General features: G+C 38.7%; 1 protein-coding gene across 4 annotated transcripts in view; it reads left to right on the top strand.

Annotated features, from left to right (window-relative positions):
• SLC2A9 (solute carrier family 2 member 9) overlaps positions 1 to 17,832 on the top strand; it is a 121,225-nt gene that overhangs the window by 49,294 nt on the left and 54,099 nt on the right. For all 4 annotated transcript variants that reach the window (XM_057426792.1, XM_057426791.1, XM_057426790.1 and 1 more), the window contains one exon: positions 9,302 to 9,434. In XM_057426792.1, the coding sequence (XP_057282775.1) occupies positions 9,302 to 9,434 (133 nt within the window). The remainder of the gene's footprint in view (positions 1 to 9,301; positions 9,435 to 17,832) is intronic.

Raw genomic sequence — 17,832 nt, 5'->3', positions numbered from 1 at the left:
TTGTATGCCTTTCTGAGCTTGGATTGATTATGTGCATCTGAGTGGAAATCTGCCTGAGCTTCCTGCAAACTGGTACCAGACATGGCAGTTAAGAATTACTTGAGGTAGTGATTTTGCAAATAGCAGCCCTTTTTAAAATATTCTCTGGACTCCTCTCTTATCTAACGATGGGAAATTTCCTTCATCTTTTCACAACAGCACATAAGGCACAGAGTTTCTTATTGCTGAAGCAATTTCTTTGTCATTTATCGAGGCATTTGCACTTAACTACAAGCTATGAGCTGCTGATCAGGGGTTTGGAGCTCAACTCACCAATAGTTCATGCAGCCAAGGCAAGCTGCTGTGCAGCCGCATGGCCAGAGATACATGGCCTTGCTGGTGCTGACAAGGGTACAGAAACACTACCAGGACCCCCTGTGTTGCTGAAACCAGGACACATATTTGTAGTTCAAAAGTACCCATGGGAAGAGAAGCTCTATTCTGTTACACCAGGCCTGTTAGTGGGTGCAGTGGTTGTTGATATATTTGTAATGGGGATATTAAATGAGTTATATTGTTTATATCTATTGTGGACCAGCTGATATTATGTATTTGCTGGAGATTATAAACCAACTTTTTATTGGTTCCCGCAGACAGACACAAAGCTACTTATTCATCCTTTTTCTGTACAGAACTTATTAAGTAATGCATGGGAAAACAGCTGTGAGTCTTTGTATTTGCAAATGAGTTTCAGTCCATTAAAGCTGTTCTGTGAGACTTCAATTCCTGAAGTTTTAGGAGCAACACATGACTGGTTTGCCATATGTAATATTCAAGTGTTGCAGTTTTGCATTGGGAAGGAAAACATCCTGCAGGAATGGATTTGGCTGAATATGGAGGTGTGATTATAGAAAAAAAGGCACTATGAAGTTATATGTATACATTTATTTTTAGACTTATTGCTAATCAACAGACTTAGTGACAGAGCATCTAATGTTTGGATGAAAGTTTATCATCAGTGGGGACTACTTTCTCATAGACACTCAAAACAGTGCCCACCTAACTTCTGAAAAGATATGATTTCTGTGTAGCAGTACTTTGTTTAATTAGGTCAGTTGGAAAAGCAGTAGATAAGCTTTCATGGAAAGACATCCTTCAACAGGTCTGAAGTAAAGACTTCAGAATACCATGGAAGATGAGAGCAGTGGCTTATAATATGTTAGACTGCTTTCTCCTGATCCAGTGAAGCATAGTTAACACATGGAATTGAACATAAAGCATTTGTTTATATTGTCTATATTTAAGGTTTGACCTTTTGTTTCTCTGTCAGACAAGAAAAGGTGGACTTTTTCACTTACTGTAATTGACCTAATAACAGGCAGTATCTTCCCATGAACCTCATCTTACCCTGTGTTAGTCGGACTCTGCTTGAGAAGTTTATGAGCAAATGAATGTTTCATATTTGCCTGTCTCCTTAGTGCTTGAGTATCTGATAATGTTTAGAGATCTGTTCATAAGCAATAAATCTAAAATTATTTCACCTGTGCCTTCCTTCCCAGTGTGCTTCACACTCTGGGGAGATAACCACCATTTAAACCTTTTGAAGGCTCTGGATGATTAACATTTCACTTTTAATTTCTATGGTCCTTTGTAAAGTCACTCATTGCAAATTCGTGTTCTAATATGTAAATTTGTCCTTTAAAAATTGGATATTAATGCTGTGGTAAATGGTCAAGCATCACAGGGTAGTGTTTAGTCATTGTATTTAGTAGCAAAAGTGTATTTTCTAAACTTGTGTTTTTTAGTTTTCTTTCGAAACCACTGGCAAAAAGAAAAATCAGGAGTTATATTCTCAATTAGTATTTTGTGGGATTCTTTAAACTTAAAGTAAATGTCAAATGAAAGTGAGATTTATTTATTTATTTTTAATCTAAATCTTTAAATCTAAATCTTGCAGTTTGGCAAAATACAATCAAACACACACAAAAATCACACATTACATCTAATGCAATTTCTGCATGTTCTGAAGCATTTTGCTTCACCTCCTGCTGCAGCTTGCAGAGGGTGCTGGTCCCTGGAATTGTGGGTGTCACATCAGTCAGGCCCGCAGGGATAACTGAGGTACCCTAAGGCATCAAAGTGATACTATATGCTCCTGCTTGAGGAACTGAATCTTATCTTCTTCAATTATTTTAATTAACTATTTTATGTTTTACTATTAATGGAAATTAACCTGAGTCTACATGCACAGCTAAAAGGAAGTTTGTTCAGAAATTTTATGTTGCTCCAACATACTACTAATAGTTCTTCCTAAAGACACTCTAGTATACATAGAATCATAGAATCATAGAATAGTTAGGGTTGGAAAGGACCTTAAGATCATCTAGTTCCAAACCCCCTGCCATGGGCAGGGACACTTCACACTAAATCATGCCACCTGAAGGTCTGTCCAACCTGGCCTTGAACACTGCCAGGGATGGAACTTCCTTGGGCAACCCATTCCAGTGCCTCACCACACTAACAGGAAAGAACTTCTTCCTTATATCCAGTCTGAACTTCCTCTGTTTAAGACTGAACCCATTACCCCTTGTCCTATCACTACAGTCCCTAAAGAAGATCCCAGCATCCCTATAGGCCCCCTTCAGATACTGGAAGGCTGCTATGAGGTCTCCACTCAGCCTTCTCTTCTCCAGGCTGAACAGCCCCAACTTCCTCAGCCTGTCTTCATACGGGAGGTGCTCCAGTCCCCTGATCATCCCCGTGGCCCTCTCTGGACTTGTTCCAACAGTTCCATGTCCTTTTTATGTTGAGGACACCAGAACTGCACACAATACTCCAGGTGAGGGCTCACAAGAGCAGAGTCGAGGGGCAGGATCACCTCCTTCGACCTGCTGGTCACGCTTCTTTTGATGCAGCCCAGGATACAGTTGGATTTCTGGGCTGCGAGCTCACACTGCCAGTTTATATTAGGTTTCTCATCAACCAACGCCCCCAACATGCTGATTTCTGATAATAATCACACTTGAAAGCTCACCATTTTCCATTGATTTTCTCAGAAATTATTTACTGTTCTCAGAAATAAATAAGCAATGAAAAAAATGACACCATTTGAGTGTGCAGTAGAAAGCTAATTGTTACTCCAGTAAAAAGTTGGACCAAAAAGTGTCTTGGGAAATTGAAACAGACAACTCTCTTTCTCAGTATGTACATGATTTAACATGTGATTTAATTAGTAGAAGGTCATAGAATTTAGACACCAACCACTTTTAAGACTATTTTACTTCCTGATCCAAAAGTCCTTTACTCAGTAACAAAAACCTCCCGCTGACTTCTGGGAATTTTATATCGCAGCCTTAAGTCTGGTAACTTTCTGTGGTGTTTAACACCTGGGAAGACACTAAGACTCGGTAATTTTCTTGTCAGAGCTGTATCTGTAGTACTGACATATAAATATATCTATGTGGGTGCAGAACAGAGGTGAAATACACATACCCTCTGTGTTGCCTCTATTTTAAACAAGAAGGTAAGCACTTTGTAATTCTGTTGTTAAAAGACAGAAGTGAGTTACGAGAATGGTCATACAAAGAGAAACTTGTATGCAGCAAGGATGCAACAGTTAGATGGGAAGGGCATTGCCCTCTGCAGCCAGAGAAGGTTGTAGAGTTGTGTTTGGAAGTGCACAAGGAAGGTAAAGAGGAAGGTAGTTGTCCTACATCTTGTGTGAGTAGCTGGTCTGAAGCCTGAGATATAGAAATATTCATTTCTCAGCTGCCTCATGGTCTTCACCGCTGTGCCATTCCCTTTTCTAGGAAGAAAAGACAGTTCTAATGCTAAGAAATTAGTTTCATTTCAATGCTTTTTCAGTCCTTGGCTCCAGGCCAGTGAGGTTGTCCTTTAATTTAGGAGTGTTTTATGTAGTGTGGTAACATATTAACAGAAATGCTGGACTTGGACAGAGTTCTCAGCGTTGCACACCCAAATATGTCTGCTCAGTCTGTTCTGACCAAGGATGTGATTTTTTTTGTGTGAAAACTGGGTATTTCTGATATGAAATTTTCATGCCAAGTCTCTACTAAAGAGGATAAGATTCAGTTGTTTGAACATAAGCATATAGTATCATTTTGATGCCCTAGGCTACCTTAGATGTCACTGTGGAACTGGCAGATGTGACACAGAAAACCCCAAAGATCTGAATCCTTATGGGGCTGCAGCAGGAGGAGAGACAAGATGCTTCAGAGCATCTGGAAACTATACTAGATGTAATTCATTTTGTCTGCATGCAATTGTATTTTTCCAAAGTTTTAAATGTGTCCCTGCTTCTTATAGGAACATGAAAAAGAAGACACTGCCAAATCACTAGTTCTTGGACATTCTGACTATCTTGTATTGCACGCTCACCCCACATATAAAACGGGTAAAATATGCCATTTTACACGAGAGAGGTATTATACAAAAGAATCGTTGCTGTTTGTAAGGTGTTCCACGCTGTCATAAACCCATCACACACCTCCATCCCCAAGGAATTAATTACAGAATTAATGTATAAATAGTGACTATTTAACAGTGACTGGTAAATAGACCTGCTCACTGAGAGATGTCACAGTTCACCCTGAGCAATGAATGTGAAAAAGGGAGAGTGGGTATTCGTTTTGCTGCAGTGTCTTGCATATTTCAAGCAGTAAAGCTAACCAAGCCCTCGATAGCTATGTGAGGTGACATTGCTGTTACACTGGGATGCAGAGCAAGGCTGGAGCCCTCTGGGCATTGACCTGTGCTACCTATGCCCTGTGCAGACTGCTGCCTACAAGGAGGTGTTCAGGTCTTGTATTTGTGGTGCGGTAATTTCCCTGTGGTTGTAGAATGGAGGGGAGACAGGGATGTGGGACAAGTGCCCTGGGGCAGCTGGGGTCAGGGATGCTCAGCTGAATGTGAGGATCTCCACAGCACAGAAAACCAAACTTGGGGCAAAGGGCAAGCAAGGAGCCTGACAGTGCTGTAGTGGTTGATGCTCATTTGGGGATGGGGAATGTCCAGGTTATGCTTTTTACTAAATAAGTGCAATTACTGAGAAAGTGAGTAGAGCCTGTGGCAGTCATGTGTTTCCTTACTTAGTCTTTTTGATCCCGTCATATATCTTGAATACTTCATTGGCCTCACTAGGTCTTTCAAAAAATGACTTCCCACATGCAGGGCAGTGCAGCCCTTCTTCCCACCTCTGTTGTGTGACGTTGTCAATGATTCAGTTCTCAATTTTAAAAAGTTTATATCTATGTGTATATTCTTAGCCTTTTCTGTGTTGAAAGTGTATTCAGATTTCATCAAATTAGTGAAAATATTAAAAGTAACTGGTGTTTAAATAGGTCATTGAACTTCATAAGGACCGATAGTTCAGCTGACAGAGGTGCCTGTTGACATTTACCCATGCCAGTTTCTTTTCCACCCTTTAATTGTTACAGTAAGTTTTATTTTCTGCATTTTAACTAATGATTCTCTGACATGGTAACATTTGCTTTGCTGCATTCTGGTATAGGTTAATCCCATCTCTTTTGCAGTTCATAAATCCATGTCATTCTTTATTCATTTCCTTCCCTCCCCCTCTTCCTTGTATTTCTTCAGCTTTGCACTTTATTATGTCAACCTTTGAATGAATGAGTCTGTGGTTGTCAAACTCTCTCTACTATTTAAGTGTCTTTTGTAAATAAATCAAAGCCCAGTTTTTCATACTCCAGTCTAAGCAAATATCCATAATGTGACAGTTTAAAATTAAAATGTTACCATCTTGACATGCTATTTGTATCGATTCTAAGCAGGGGATGAATCAGGTCCCCTGTAATTAAAATATTTAATGCTCTTTTAAGTTTTTCCTGAAATAAAATGGGATGTGGTTGTTTTCATTTCTCTCAGCAGTGCCTGTGTGCTGCTTCTTACTGCTGACAACAGGCAAAGTGTTAATGTGTCTTCTAAGTCACACCTACGCTGTCTTTTGCCCTTGCCTTATTATTGCTTCTGAGAATTATGCCAGTTTGTATCCTGTCCTATTCTTTCTTAAAGAGGTTAAACCCCCTCCTTTTTCCTGCTTCTTTTAATTCTCTTTAAGGTCTATTTCAGCTTGATTTTCATAATTTTTTATAGATATTTTAAATCTCCTAGTTCTTTTCTGTGGTGAAATGAATAATTTGAACATGGCTAACGTAAATTAAGAGAAAAGCAAACAGAACACATATTCTATAGTGTTGGATAGACATCACCCAAAAACTTTTGAAATGGATGGAGAAGTTTCCATTCAGTGATTTTCTGATCAATTCATTCCAGCAATAGAAAGTAGGCTCATATTTATGAGCCTTAAGGTTTGAAAGTTAGCACAGTAAAAGGTAAAACAGAAATCCTTCATGGAGGAAATAAAGGAAACTTGGTGTCTTACGTGCTGAAAAGAGAGGGCTTTTTATTATACTGTTAGGGGCTGTTCTTTATTACAAAAGGTGAGTTCAGAAGGTCGGTCTCATTCGCAGCTTCTTCAAAATGACACTTTCAGAAGAATTGAGAGAAATGTGACTGCCTGAAAAACCATACACTATGGGAGACGTTAATAGGGGTGTAAGCTTATTCCAAGTAAGTCTCCATACGTTAGCAGAATATCAATAATAGCAATATACAGAGGAACATCTTTTTTTCCTTCCTTTAATAAATGTCCCCGACACTGTGGGAAAAAGCCTACAGAAAATATGATGTGCTAATCAAGCGTAAGATTTTTACCTAGAGATATTGTAAAAAGTTCTAATGTCCTATAAACTTTTTTATATGGTACATAAGAAGAGTGTTTATATTCTATGAAATTATTCCAGACAGAGATAGAATGAAACTGATGAGTTATACTGCCTGTTTTCTTACACTTTACAGATACGTACGTTTTTATGTGATTATTAACTGCTCTTGAAGTCTTAACCTCAGGTTAATTTTCTAGTTTTCAAAAGAAGATTCAGGTTGATTAGTTTATAAACAGATTGTTAACCACTTGTGATTCTCTTTCATTAGGTGAAGTTCTCCAGTCAACTGCATTAAAAAAAAAGGGAGTGAAGAAATAATATCTTGAAATTAATGGGGGCTCTTAGGAAGACTGATAAGCTTGATCTTGAAATTGTTTGAAAGAATCCCTTTCTCAGGTTGTTTTCTTATCCCAGGAGATTTTGATGCAAAACCTCTCTGACACTTAAAGGGCAAGTGAAAAATTTGATTAGGAGATACCCCTCATATTCCCTCTGGGAGTTATTCAGTTATCTCAGACCCTGGTTCAGCTTTGGGGCTTGGATTGCATCCCATACGATGCAGTACATGTTGGTTTAGACATTGCTGAAGTGGGAGAATGTAAAATAAAAACTATCAATGGAAAATTGCTTGGGGGCTTTTGACCTTTGATTCAACTGTAAAAAGTTATATTGAAATATATCTGTTTAGGGAAATATGGAATTTGAATGGATAGATGAATGACTGAGGGATGGGATCCAAACCCCCGTACCTCTCAGAGCTCAATCAGCCAGGATACAGTGCAGTCTGCCTTTGATCTAGCCAAGCTTTTGAAAATGTGCTAGACATGATGCCTGAACTGTAGGTCTACTGAAGTCTCAGCAGGCTTTTCAATTAAGAACCAAGTCTCAGATTAGAAAGCATTGAATTAAATAGATGAATGCTGAACTTGGAGAATACGTCAAAAAAATTTCATCTTGGCATTCAATTGGAACAGAAGCTATCTTAAGAACACAGACAGATTGAGGGCCATTTTGCAGGAGAAAATAATACTGCTGGCACCTTTCTCCTTCAGCTACTTGAAAGTACCCTTTCTTGAGAGTAAGCCCAGAGAGCTAGATAAATTTTGTACTGCATTTCCCAGCCTTTCCCTGAAAGAGCTTTGCTCAGGTCACTCTCTATAGCTGGTTTTAAATAATGAATGCATTTGAGGATGTCAACAACTTCTGTTGATTTCAAAGAAAATTATCAAAGTCAAGTTGCATGTGAAATCTGCTAGCAGTTGAGTAGATTTGTTTAACTAGTGCTGGATAGTGCAGTGCATCACGCTCTTCACCTGCACAGCAGTGGGGCTCTGGAAGGCTAAAACTGCCTGGGTTCTCTGTGGAGGTGTCCTGGGTTCAGCTGTAGCTCTTGCCAAAGATGAGTCACTGGGGCTTTGCATTGGTTGGGACGCTGTAGATGGCTCTTGTGTTTCAGGTCCTTGCTGAAGTCTTCCAGCAGATTACTTGCAAAGCAATTATAAAAATCACTTTCTCTTTCATGGACGTGGGAAGAGGGTTGTTAGAGTTTCATTTGAACATCTGAGCTAGATTAGGTAATTCAGAATGGGAAACATTATAATGCATTATTCTTAGTTACTCTACCAAAAAACCAAAGGACATAAGGTCCTGTGATTTGGGACAAGAGGATAGGTGGAACTTAAATACACTTAAATTAGCATGGAAGGTATCTTAAGGGGTGGAATCATTGACTGCAAGAGAAAACATCCATAAAGATAACCTTGCATCAGTTAGCCAGATCTTTTTTCTAGTTAAATTATATAGCTGTCTTTCACTTTAGTTGTGTTGAACTGTATATGTCTTCTTACATCTTCTTTTCTGAATGGAAATTAAAACTGCCCAACTATGTGTTAGTTGTACCTGTAAGGCAAATGTGTTTTGCCAAGTAGAAGAGAGACCTTAGCCCAACTTCATTCATTCCCAGCACCCGTGAATTGCTGAAGAGTCACTACCTGCATTACACCAAGAAGCACAAAAATGCTAAATTCTAGCTTAGCTGAAGTGTTAGTGGGGTTTTACCCATACTATGACTATAGTACAGTTAGCGCAATCATTGTACGTGTGTGTGTGTATATATATATTTTAGATTAATTAGATTAGACTAAGAGACAGCAACAAGGTATACGTAACTTTATGAAAACAATTTTGTACTGGTTCTTAAAGCGGGAATGATTTGTAGAATATATATTTGAATATATATATATGACATTTTTGCATGTTTAGTTGTTGATGGTGAAGGAAAGGAAAAATATGCTATGCATTGCTGTTTCCTAGCTTCCCTGTGCCTCTCTTTTCATTCTCACTCAATTGATGGCTTGAATTCTGTCTTCCTTGGCCTTTGAGTAAGCTGATCTGAGGGGGAAGTGTCCAAACTGCTTACTTAGCTCAGGCAGGAGACAACACTACTCACTGACACATGTTGAATGTTGAAAAGTTACAGTGCTTCCCATCAAAGCTCTTTTTCTGCCTAGTATCACTATGGGATAGTATTACTGACGTATGTTTACCTCTGTTTGCAGGAATCTCGGTGGCCTTATTTATTTGGAGCAATTATTATTCCTTCACTGATACAAGTCGTGATTCTGCCTTTTCTTCCTGAAAGTCCTCGTTACCTCCTACTTGAAAAACATAACACAAGCAAGGCAGAAAGAGGTATGATGTGTTACTTTCTTGTAGTTAAAGGTTATTATTGTAGGATGCAGGCTAGGAAGTAATTCTGATAGCACAGTAAAAGCAGAATATTCCAGTGACAGGGATTTTCTTGACAATTTTCTTTCCCTCATATTTTTTGTTTGCATCTGTAAATATTGTTGCTTTGGATTTTTTATAAATAAAATTCCACAATGAACTAACCTATATAGCACTGTGTGTGGTGATACAAACCTAACCAAATCATCTTGCTGTTGTGCATAAGCCACAGCATGCAGGGTTCATTTGGGAGTGACAAGTGATTTCTGCCTTCATGACTCTCCCTTATCTACAGTCTTTTCAGTTTGGCTAGCAAAAGTACTGGTTCTATTGCTGGGGTTTTTTTCAGTAGTCGCTGTGCTTGATCCTGTTCTTCTCTAACTCTATAACCTTTTGTAGATCTAATAAAAACCTCATACACCTATATAACTGAAAATTTCAAGTGCTTCCATATAGCTTGCTTCAGTTTCATAGACACAGACCAGAATATTTTGTTCTTTAAGTTGTATGTATAAAAGAGTTTGCTTGTGTGAGCACAGCTGCTGTATGCTCTGCCGCACTAAAATTACTACAGTCAGTTGTAAGTTCTAATATATCACCCTGTTAGGCTGAGAAAATGTTGAAACTTTGCTTTTGCTTATTATAGGGACACATTAAAAATAGCAGTGTACAAAGAAGGAAGGAGTCTTAGTGCAATACAAAAATGTCTGCAGAACATAACTGTGCTTTAAAAATTGCTCTTAAAAACTTCATTTAAATATAACCCCTACATTTTCAGTCACCAGCTAGCTGACTGCAGAATTACTTGCAAAATGTGAATCAGTTCCTGCAACTTATATTTAACGCTCTTTTATAATGAAATTAATGCAAATCACTCTATCCTGTTTCTTCTACTATGAAATGAAAAACTGGCCTTTTGTGATCTGATGAGCCCTCTGGAATAGAAATGGCACATTAAGGAAAAGACTCCCATGTTTGGGAACTCTGGTTTGGTGTTGAATGAAGAATTCTGTAAATGCTGGCGCCTCAGGCATTTAGAGATACAGTTCAGTGTTAATAAAGACACACAAAAGCAACAAGGCTTTGGGGAGAACTCTTCAGTTTTACAGAGTCAGCAGAGATTTGGTGAGGCGGAGAACAGCTTTTCCAGGGACCATGAAGGAAAGGGTTTGCCTGCCAGCCATGGGCAGAGCACCAGCAGAGACACAGCAGTGAGCAGCCTGGGGCTGACTCTACTACTACCCAACAGTAGTAGTAATCTTGCAGCACTGCAGCTGGGCTGCGATTCTTTCATGCCTTGGATGCCAAGTTGCAACTGGCTCGTATCTACCTGATAAAATTGTAGATATATTTCCAGAGCTTTGGCTGGCAAAGGTTCCACATCTACATTGCTATTGCATAATGTCACACTTGTGGTAGGGATCTGTTGGAAGTCCTGCCTTAGTAGCTGGAAACCTCAGCACTGACAATCTGACAATGAAGCTGGACCTCTGATAGACAGAGTTTAAAGATTATAAAAAATTGACAATAAGGTAACACCACCTGCCTTGAAATTCTCAGCATTTACTGTTGCTGGTAGTGGGCCAGCTGCAGTCTGGGAAGTATTCTGAAAATGATTTGAAATCTAATCTAGAAACATTGCAGGTGGGTTTTGGAGTAAAAGATGTCAGGAGAAAAAAGTTATCCACACCTTATTTAATAGTTGAAGGGAAATAAGCTTTAGCAGTTCCCTTGCTGATTATGAGAAGGTGGCTTTCATGAGCCACCTTAAGTCCTACAAATTTAGATATTTTTATTAAAAAAGAAGAGGCTGGTATAAGAAAAAAATAAAGAAAGTAACTGCTTATTAGTAGAAGCTTTTTGACCTGATTAATTCTAAAACAAAATATCAATACTGAGATATGTTGTAGTACAGAATGAAACTCATTTTGAGTGTCATCTTTAGAGCTTTCAAAACAGGTAGGGATCCATATTTCTAGGCAGAGGTTTGCAAAGGACCATAGGAGAGTGAAGCGTATACATCCCCTTGAATTTCTGTGCCTTTACTATCAGGCTGCCATGCTTTCAGAGCTGGTCACCTTGTTGCACAGGCAAGGCAGCCTGTAGGATGTCAGCTGCCAAACAGGTAAGAATGATTCTTAGATATCACTTTGGAATTCATGAAATCCACCTGTAAGGCAGCATAAATCATACCATCTTATACTTCTGTGTTATAAAGTATCTAGATGCCTTCTTATAAAGCACATTAGGAACACAGGCAATTGCCTTACCATTGCACAGCTTTTCAAATCACCCCTCTCCTAATGCAGATTTGAAAGTGACAGCATCTTTAGATCTTTGGATAGCATGTGGATAGCTAGGGAAGGAGTTTGTTGATTTATAGAATGACAGGACAGAGAGCACCTGTGATGTTAGACCAGCTTGGGGAGTTTGGAACCCTCCTCCCCATTCCAGGGCACATGGAAAAATCCAGATTAGGCACAACAAAAATTTTGGGTATCTGGAGTAATGCAATGGGATAATGAAAGCAGGTTGGGAGGGGAATTCCCTGAATAGGAGGATAAATAACAGTGAATCAACAACCACGAAAAATCATCTGGATGTTAACATCATCAACAGAAATAGGGGAGAAAAAGCCTTAGTATAAGGGAGACCAGAAGAGTTTGTAGGTTATTAAAAACTCCACTGCTTGTAAGCCATATAATGATAGTGTGGTATTCTCCAATTTAATGATGACTGTAGTAATGTTTTTGAATTATTTGCCTCTTCAGTTAAATCTGAAAATTAATGTCAGAAATGTGCAAGTGCCTCTTCTGGCTAAATCCATCTTTTTCCACTAATGGATGAAAGCTATTAATGCAAATATACATTTCACTGTGGATTACATCTTATTGGTGAAACATAAAACTGTTATTTGTAAAAGGTCTGTTGTATGTAAGGCAGATGGATACCTCAGTCTTTATGAAATACTCTAAAATGTACATGAAAGCTTCTAAAATTGAGATGACAATTTTATCTTCCTAATTAATGTTTTAAAACAATGAAAATCCAGTGGGATAATGTAGGTCATTGAATGTCCACAAAGTTCTGCTTGTGCATTTATCTTCTCTCTTTCTTCTGTCCTCAGCAGATAACCAGAATATAACTACTAAAATACAAGCGGCCTCATTCTCATTTTCTAGTGGAAGGTGTCCCTGCTCATGGCACTGGGGTTGGAACTAAATGATCTTAAAGGTCCTTTCCAACCCAAACCATTCAATGATCTTATGATATTTTGGCAGAGGTGTAAAAGAGCAAGATGTCTTTAAGTGGCTGAAAGTGGGAGAAGGAATGAAATGCATTGTGTAAGTGGTGAAAAAAGAGAAGAGATAAGGTTAGAGAAGGCAAGCATCATGTGCAAATGCAAGCCACGCCACCACGTGAGAAGCTACTCCATGAGGCCTCAGATGAGTGATGTCTCCTGATGTCCATTAATGGGTATCTACATGGTTCCCTACTTTCCCCTTTTTAGCAGTGTAAACAGTACACACTGTGGGTGGCTGAGCCAATGTCTGGCTAATCAGCTGCATGGACACCATGGCTGCCAAAAGCAATGCTCACAGCTGAGTTCTGCTTGTCTTGATGGAGGTCACCAGCCTGACTTCCTGCCTGGCAGCAACTGGAACTATGTCCCATATTCCCATCTCATTGCTGAATGTGGGAGAACTGATTTACGTGTTGCGGGGTGAGAATAGTTGACTGCACCAACAGCACTATTTCTAAATCTGCTTTGCTTAAAAAGCTAAAGGTCTGGTAACGGAGAGAGGGTAGAGTCAACCCAGCTCCCCTCCAAGGCCAATTAAGTAGCATTCTCCTCTCTTGATGAGAACAGAGGGGAAACAAATGCCTAGCATTTAACTGGTGTGATCCTTCTCCAATAATGCTTATCAGACAGCAGAGAAGAAATGGGTATTTAAATGGTTGAGGAGGACTTTGAAAGGAAATCATTATTCAGTTGTTAGAGAGCAGTGGGAATGAAGAGTAACAGGGGTAGAAACAGGAAGAAAAAAAAAAAACCTGCTGCTGTAATTGCATCCTGCACATTGCCATCCAAGCTCTAGAGCAGGGATTTGATATTAGGTGTCTTAGTTGCATGCTAAGTGGACCCCCGATCTGTGACTGTGGCAATGCTGCAGTATAAATGAAAACAGTAACAGTAGCAGGATAAGGCAGAACACTTTTAAGACTAGCAACATTGGTTATAAACACTTTCAGCTGGAGAGTTGATGTGTCCCTTAAAGAATACTGTTACAAGGAGGAAACCTGCATTTTTAATGCAGCTACAGTAGCAGTTCATGTAAATCAGTGATGGAATTCAGGGGGCATCCCAGCTTGCCAGAGAGCAAGAATATTGTGATGTCCTAAGGGTCAAATAACTTGGATAAAATGTCACAGTAACATCTGCTGGTGACATACAGTACCTGTTCATCTAATGTGCTCAGTCACGCAATAGAACTCCCATGGTGATGGAAGGAGCATTACAAGAGGTATAATGAAAACAGTAGATTTGAATTCTTGGAAAGGTGGCTTAGAGTTTATACCTTTTCATGTGATAAAAAAGTGAGGTCATTCCCGATTGTGAAAAAATCAGCTATCTGCTTTTGGAAAAGCCCTTCATGGCCCTCACACATTAAAACCAGAGAGATGTTAAAAACAAAGTTGCAGCAGGAAGAAATTACTGCAAATCCAGTGATTTAAATTACAACGAGGACATATATGATTTATTTTTTGCTTATCTGTGTGGTTTTTTGTATGTTTTCAGGCATCTTAAGCTATGCTAATTGGAAAGGAATATAGCCAAAACTACTACACTTGCTGGCTTATGGTAGAGGCTCCATCTCAGATGGTTGCTGACTGCCAAAAGCTGAAGTGATCATGGTGTGTCTGTTTTGTTTTTAAACTTTTGTTAAAGCTCCTGTCTTTTACAAAGGAGGCTGTGTTCACTGGACCTTTGACATAACTTGATTTAGCAATTCTTGTGATATTTTAGGGTACCACGTGGATATTTTGTTCTAGTTGTACATCTTGGCTAGTTTCAAGTGAACCTGAACAGGCCTATTTTGTATTGATGGTCTGTGAAGCCAGACATGAGAACAGGTAAAGATGTAACCCCAAACTGGATCATAACTCATCAAAAGTCTGTGTGTTCCTTTACTTGGAAAGAGAAGGAGCTGACACATGAGAAAAGCCTAAAGCCTTTTGCTTGCAGTTATATTTACTGAATTGGATAGCAAATTTGAGATTTATTCTTAAATTTTGCTGTGCTACATGTTAGTAGTTAATATTTTGATAAATTTAAATAGCTATTCAAACATCTTCTAGCAAGGTACACCTAAATTATTCTTCTGACTATTCAGTGTTCTAATAAAATTAGTGGTATATGAAAATAACTGTTTTTCATTTTGCCAAATATTTTTGTGTTGACATGAAGTTACTACAGGGAAATTACTACATATCCAATTCAAAAGCATTGAAGTTGGGTTAACTTCTTGCAAGTCCTGAGGCAAACAGCAGGGCACCTCTTATGTCTACAATTGTTCAGCAACAGCAGCTAGCATCAGTAAGAGTTACCTGACTGGGTCCATTCTACCCCAGTTTTCTGCCTCCAGAATACTGGCCAGAATAACTGTGGCCAAAGAAGATGCTCTTTAAGAAGATCTTAGGCAAAGCTTTGTGTTAAAAGACCCTGGGCTTAATATACTTAATCATCAATAAAATGAAGTCATGAGGTTTTTCATTCAATTTTGTTTTTAAAGGCATAAGCCCAAGCTGCTACCTGTGACAACTTCTCTATTTTTCTTCCTCTTGCCTTGGGCTGGCTCTATTTTGTAAGCCACACAATACATTTTGATCCTTTACAAGGTCTTCTCAAAGTTTACAGTCAATTCAGTCTTTACAATAACAGCCAAATTCTTTGCACAGTCCTGAAGGTACTACAGTGGAAAAAGAATTAGAAATTCCCCATGGAGTTGAGTTCCTGGATGTCCATCTTTGTTAATTTAAAAGCCTGTTTGGTTTTAAAGACAGTACCAACTGATTTTGTCCAGACCTTTGAACCAGTTTCAGGCATTTCGCCTTTAGTTAGCTGAAATTAATAAAAACTGGTGGTGTAAACTGAAGAGGTTTGTAGCTCCTTTCCCCTTGACTGGGACCATCCACCACTTCTGCCATTTATAAAGGCAATATCCTGACATTTGCAAGCTGAGCGTCTAGGACCTCTGATCCAAGAGAATGAAAAAGAAATCTGGGAAAGGCCTAAAAATTGCTGGAACTTTAACTCCTTAGATGGTTTTGAGCATGACATGAAAATAAGACTCCCCTGTAGAGAGAAACAGCCAGCCATGGAGGGAACCGAGTCATTGTATCAAGGAGAGGAACAACTGCTGGGCTTCTCAATGCCAGTAATGCCGGGGTTTAAAACATAAAATGAATAGAATAGAACATCACACATTGAAAGACCTTTGAATTTTTCCATCTCCCTGCTAATACAGAATTTATTTCAACATTAATTATGCATAAAATTGTGATTCTTACTGTACTGAAAAACTGTTAATGGAAGAAAATTGAAGATGTGTTGAGTAGCAGGGAAATGTGTTTTTCCAAGAAGACTGAGTGCTGTCTACTCAAACTATGCATGCATAAAGTAGCATTTTCTTAGCATTTCTTGACTTGGTAATTTTAAGTGTTCATCAAAGTTTTCTAGTGGCATTTACGTCTCTGGTCCTAATACCAGGGTGGGTAGAAAAATAAAGCAGGTGTCTATAGTTTTTTTTTTCTTTTGCCTTATACTTGGTAATTTTGGTAATTGCAGTATTTTACTTCCTGCTCCCTCTAAAAATACGGCACTCTCCCTTGTGTAATAAAGACAGATTGCTTTCTTTTTGCTTGACTGCACCTATATTTTTTACCTGTGTGCCTAAAGTAATGCGGAGGAATCTAAGGACAGGCAAAATAGAGAAAATTGTGCCCTGACCTAATTTATACTGATATATCAGATGCTTAAAAATGCAAGAGAATCTTTTCTAAGATGACTATGGTGATAGAAATGTCTTTATCTGAACTTCTCTTTATCAATGATATAATAATACTGAGTAAAGCGTAACTTAAGCATGAGACATTGACTTTAAAATAACAAAGGCACACATTATTCTAATTTTACATTTCTCATCAGTTTCTTTAAACACATCACACTCATTTTAATGAGTGTTTAGCATGTCATTTAACAATAAATGAGCAGTGGCCCAGGGGTGGAACTCAGCAACTTAAATTCTCGGTTCTGAGGTCTGAATTAGTTAACTCATTTCTGACTGTAAGCCTGCATGAAAAGATAAATCTCATGCTGTTTCTGAGAGATTTAAACATTCTGACCTCTCCTCTCCCAAGAGAGAAACTGGGTATCAGAATAAATTGTTATGAATTGGCTCAACACCCAGAGGTGGTCAGTGTTCATCCCTTAAGAAAATCATCCTTCTTGTTAAGCAGAGTCATGTTGGGCCCATTAAAATGCAGTAGAAATGCTAACTGCCTCTGAAAATCTTGGCCCAAACCTTGAGGCTTTTCCATGTGCCGCCAGACTGGGAGCCAGGCAGAGTGTGCAGCATTGAACATTCACCAAAGGGATGGAGATGAATACTCTGACACAGCAGGTTAATTTGCATGTCCTATCCCTCACAGCATTCAAATGCTTCTACTTGGCCTTTTCACCTACTGGGTAAAGTTAAAATTTTGTGTCTCTGACGCCTAACTGGTGTACGATCATTTTATCCATGGCTAATCAGTGTTACTGGCTTTGTTGACCATCCAAGTCCTTTTTGGGACCCAGAAGAATGTATACTGTAAAATATGCATACTGAAAAATTAGAAGGTCATTTATTTGTAGGCAAAGCTATGGATAAGAGGAAAAAAAATATTTGGCTTTAAGGAGAACTAAATTAACTTATTCACTTAATAAAAATAACAATTTTTAGTGACCTGTTGTGTAAAGGATTGTTTTTAGACTTAGCATCCTACTGGGTCACAAAGCCTTGTTTCAGGGATATGTGTAATGCAATTGTTTCTCTGCAGTCGTTCCAAGATGATGAGCATTTTCAACATCTCTTAAAAAGCCAACCCCTGGGGGTACGTATGTTCATAAGATTGTGATGAAGGTATCATCAGCATATACAGTACCTGTAAAATAAGGTTGGTGAGGATACACCACCTCCATTAGGAGATATCTGTTTGTAGTACCTCTTAGATGAGGTGCGAGATGGAAAGCTTTTATTATTCCCAGGGGCAGGATATCACAGGAATTCCTCAATGCACAATACTATAACATTAAATG

The sequence above is a fragment of the Pezoporus wallicus genome, unplaced genomic scaffold (genome assembly GCF_028554395.1).
Source record: "Pezoporus wallicus isolate ANWC-B61680 ecotype Strahan unplaced genomic scaffold, APGP_CSIRO_Pwel_v1 scaffold_13239, whole genome shotgun sequence".
In the NCBI taxonomy this organism is placed as follows: domain Eukaryota; kingdom Metazoa; phylum Chordata; class Aves; order Psittaciformes; family Psittacidae; genus Pezoporus; species Pezoporus wallicus.
This window is presented reverse-complemented; position numbering and strand designations above follow the sequence as displayed.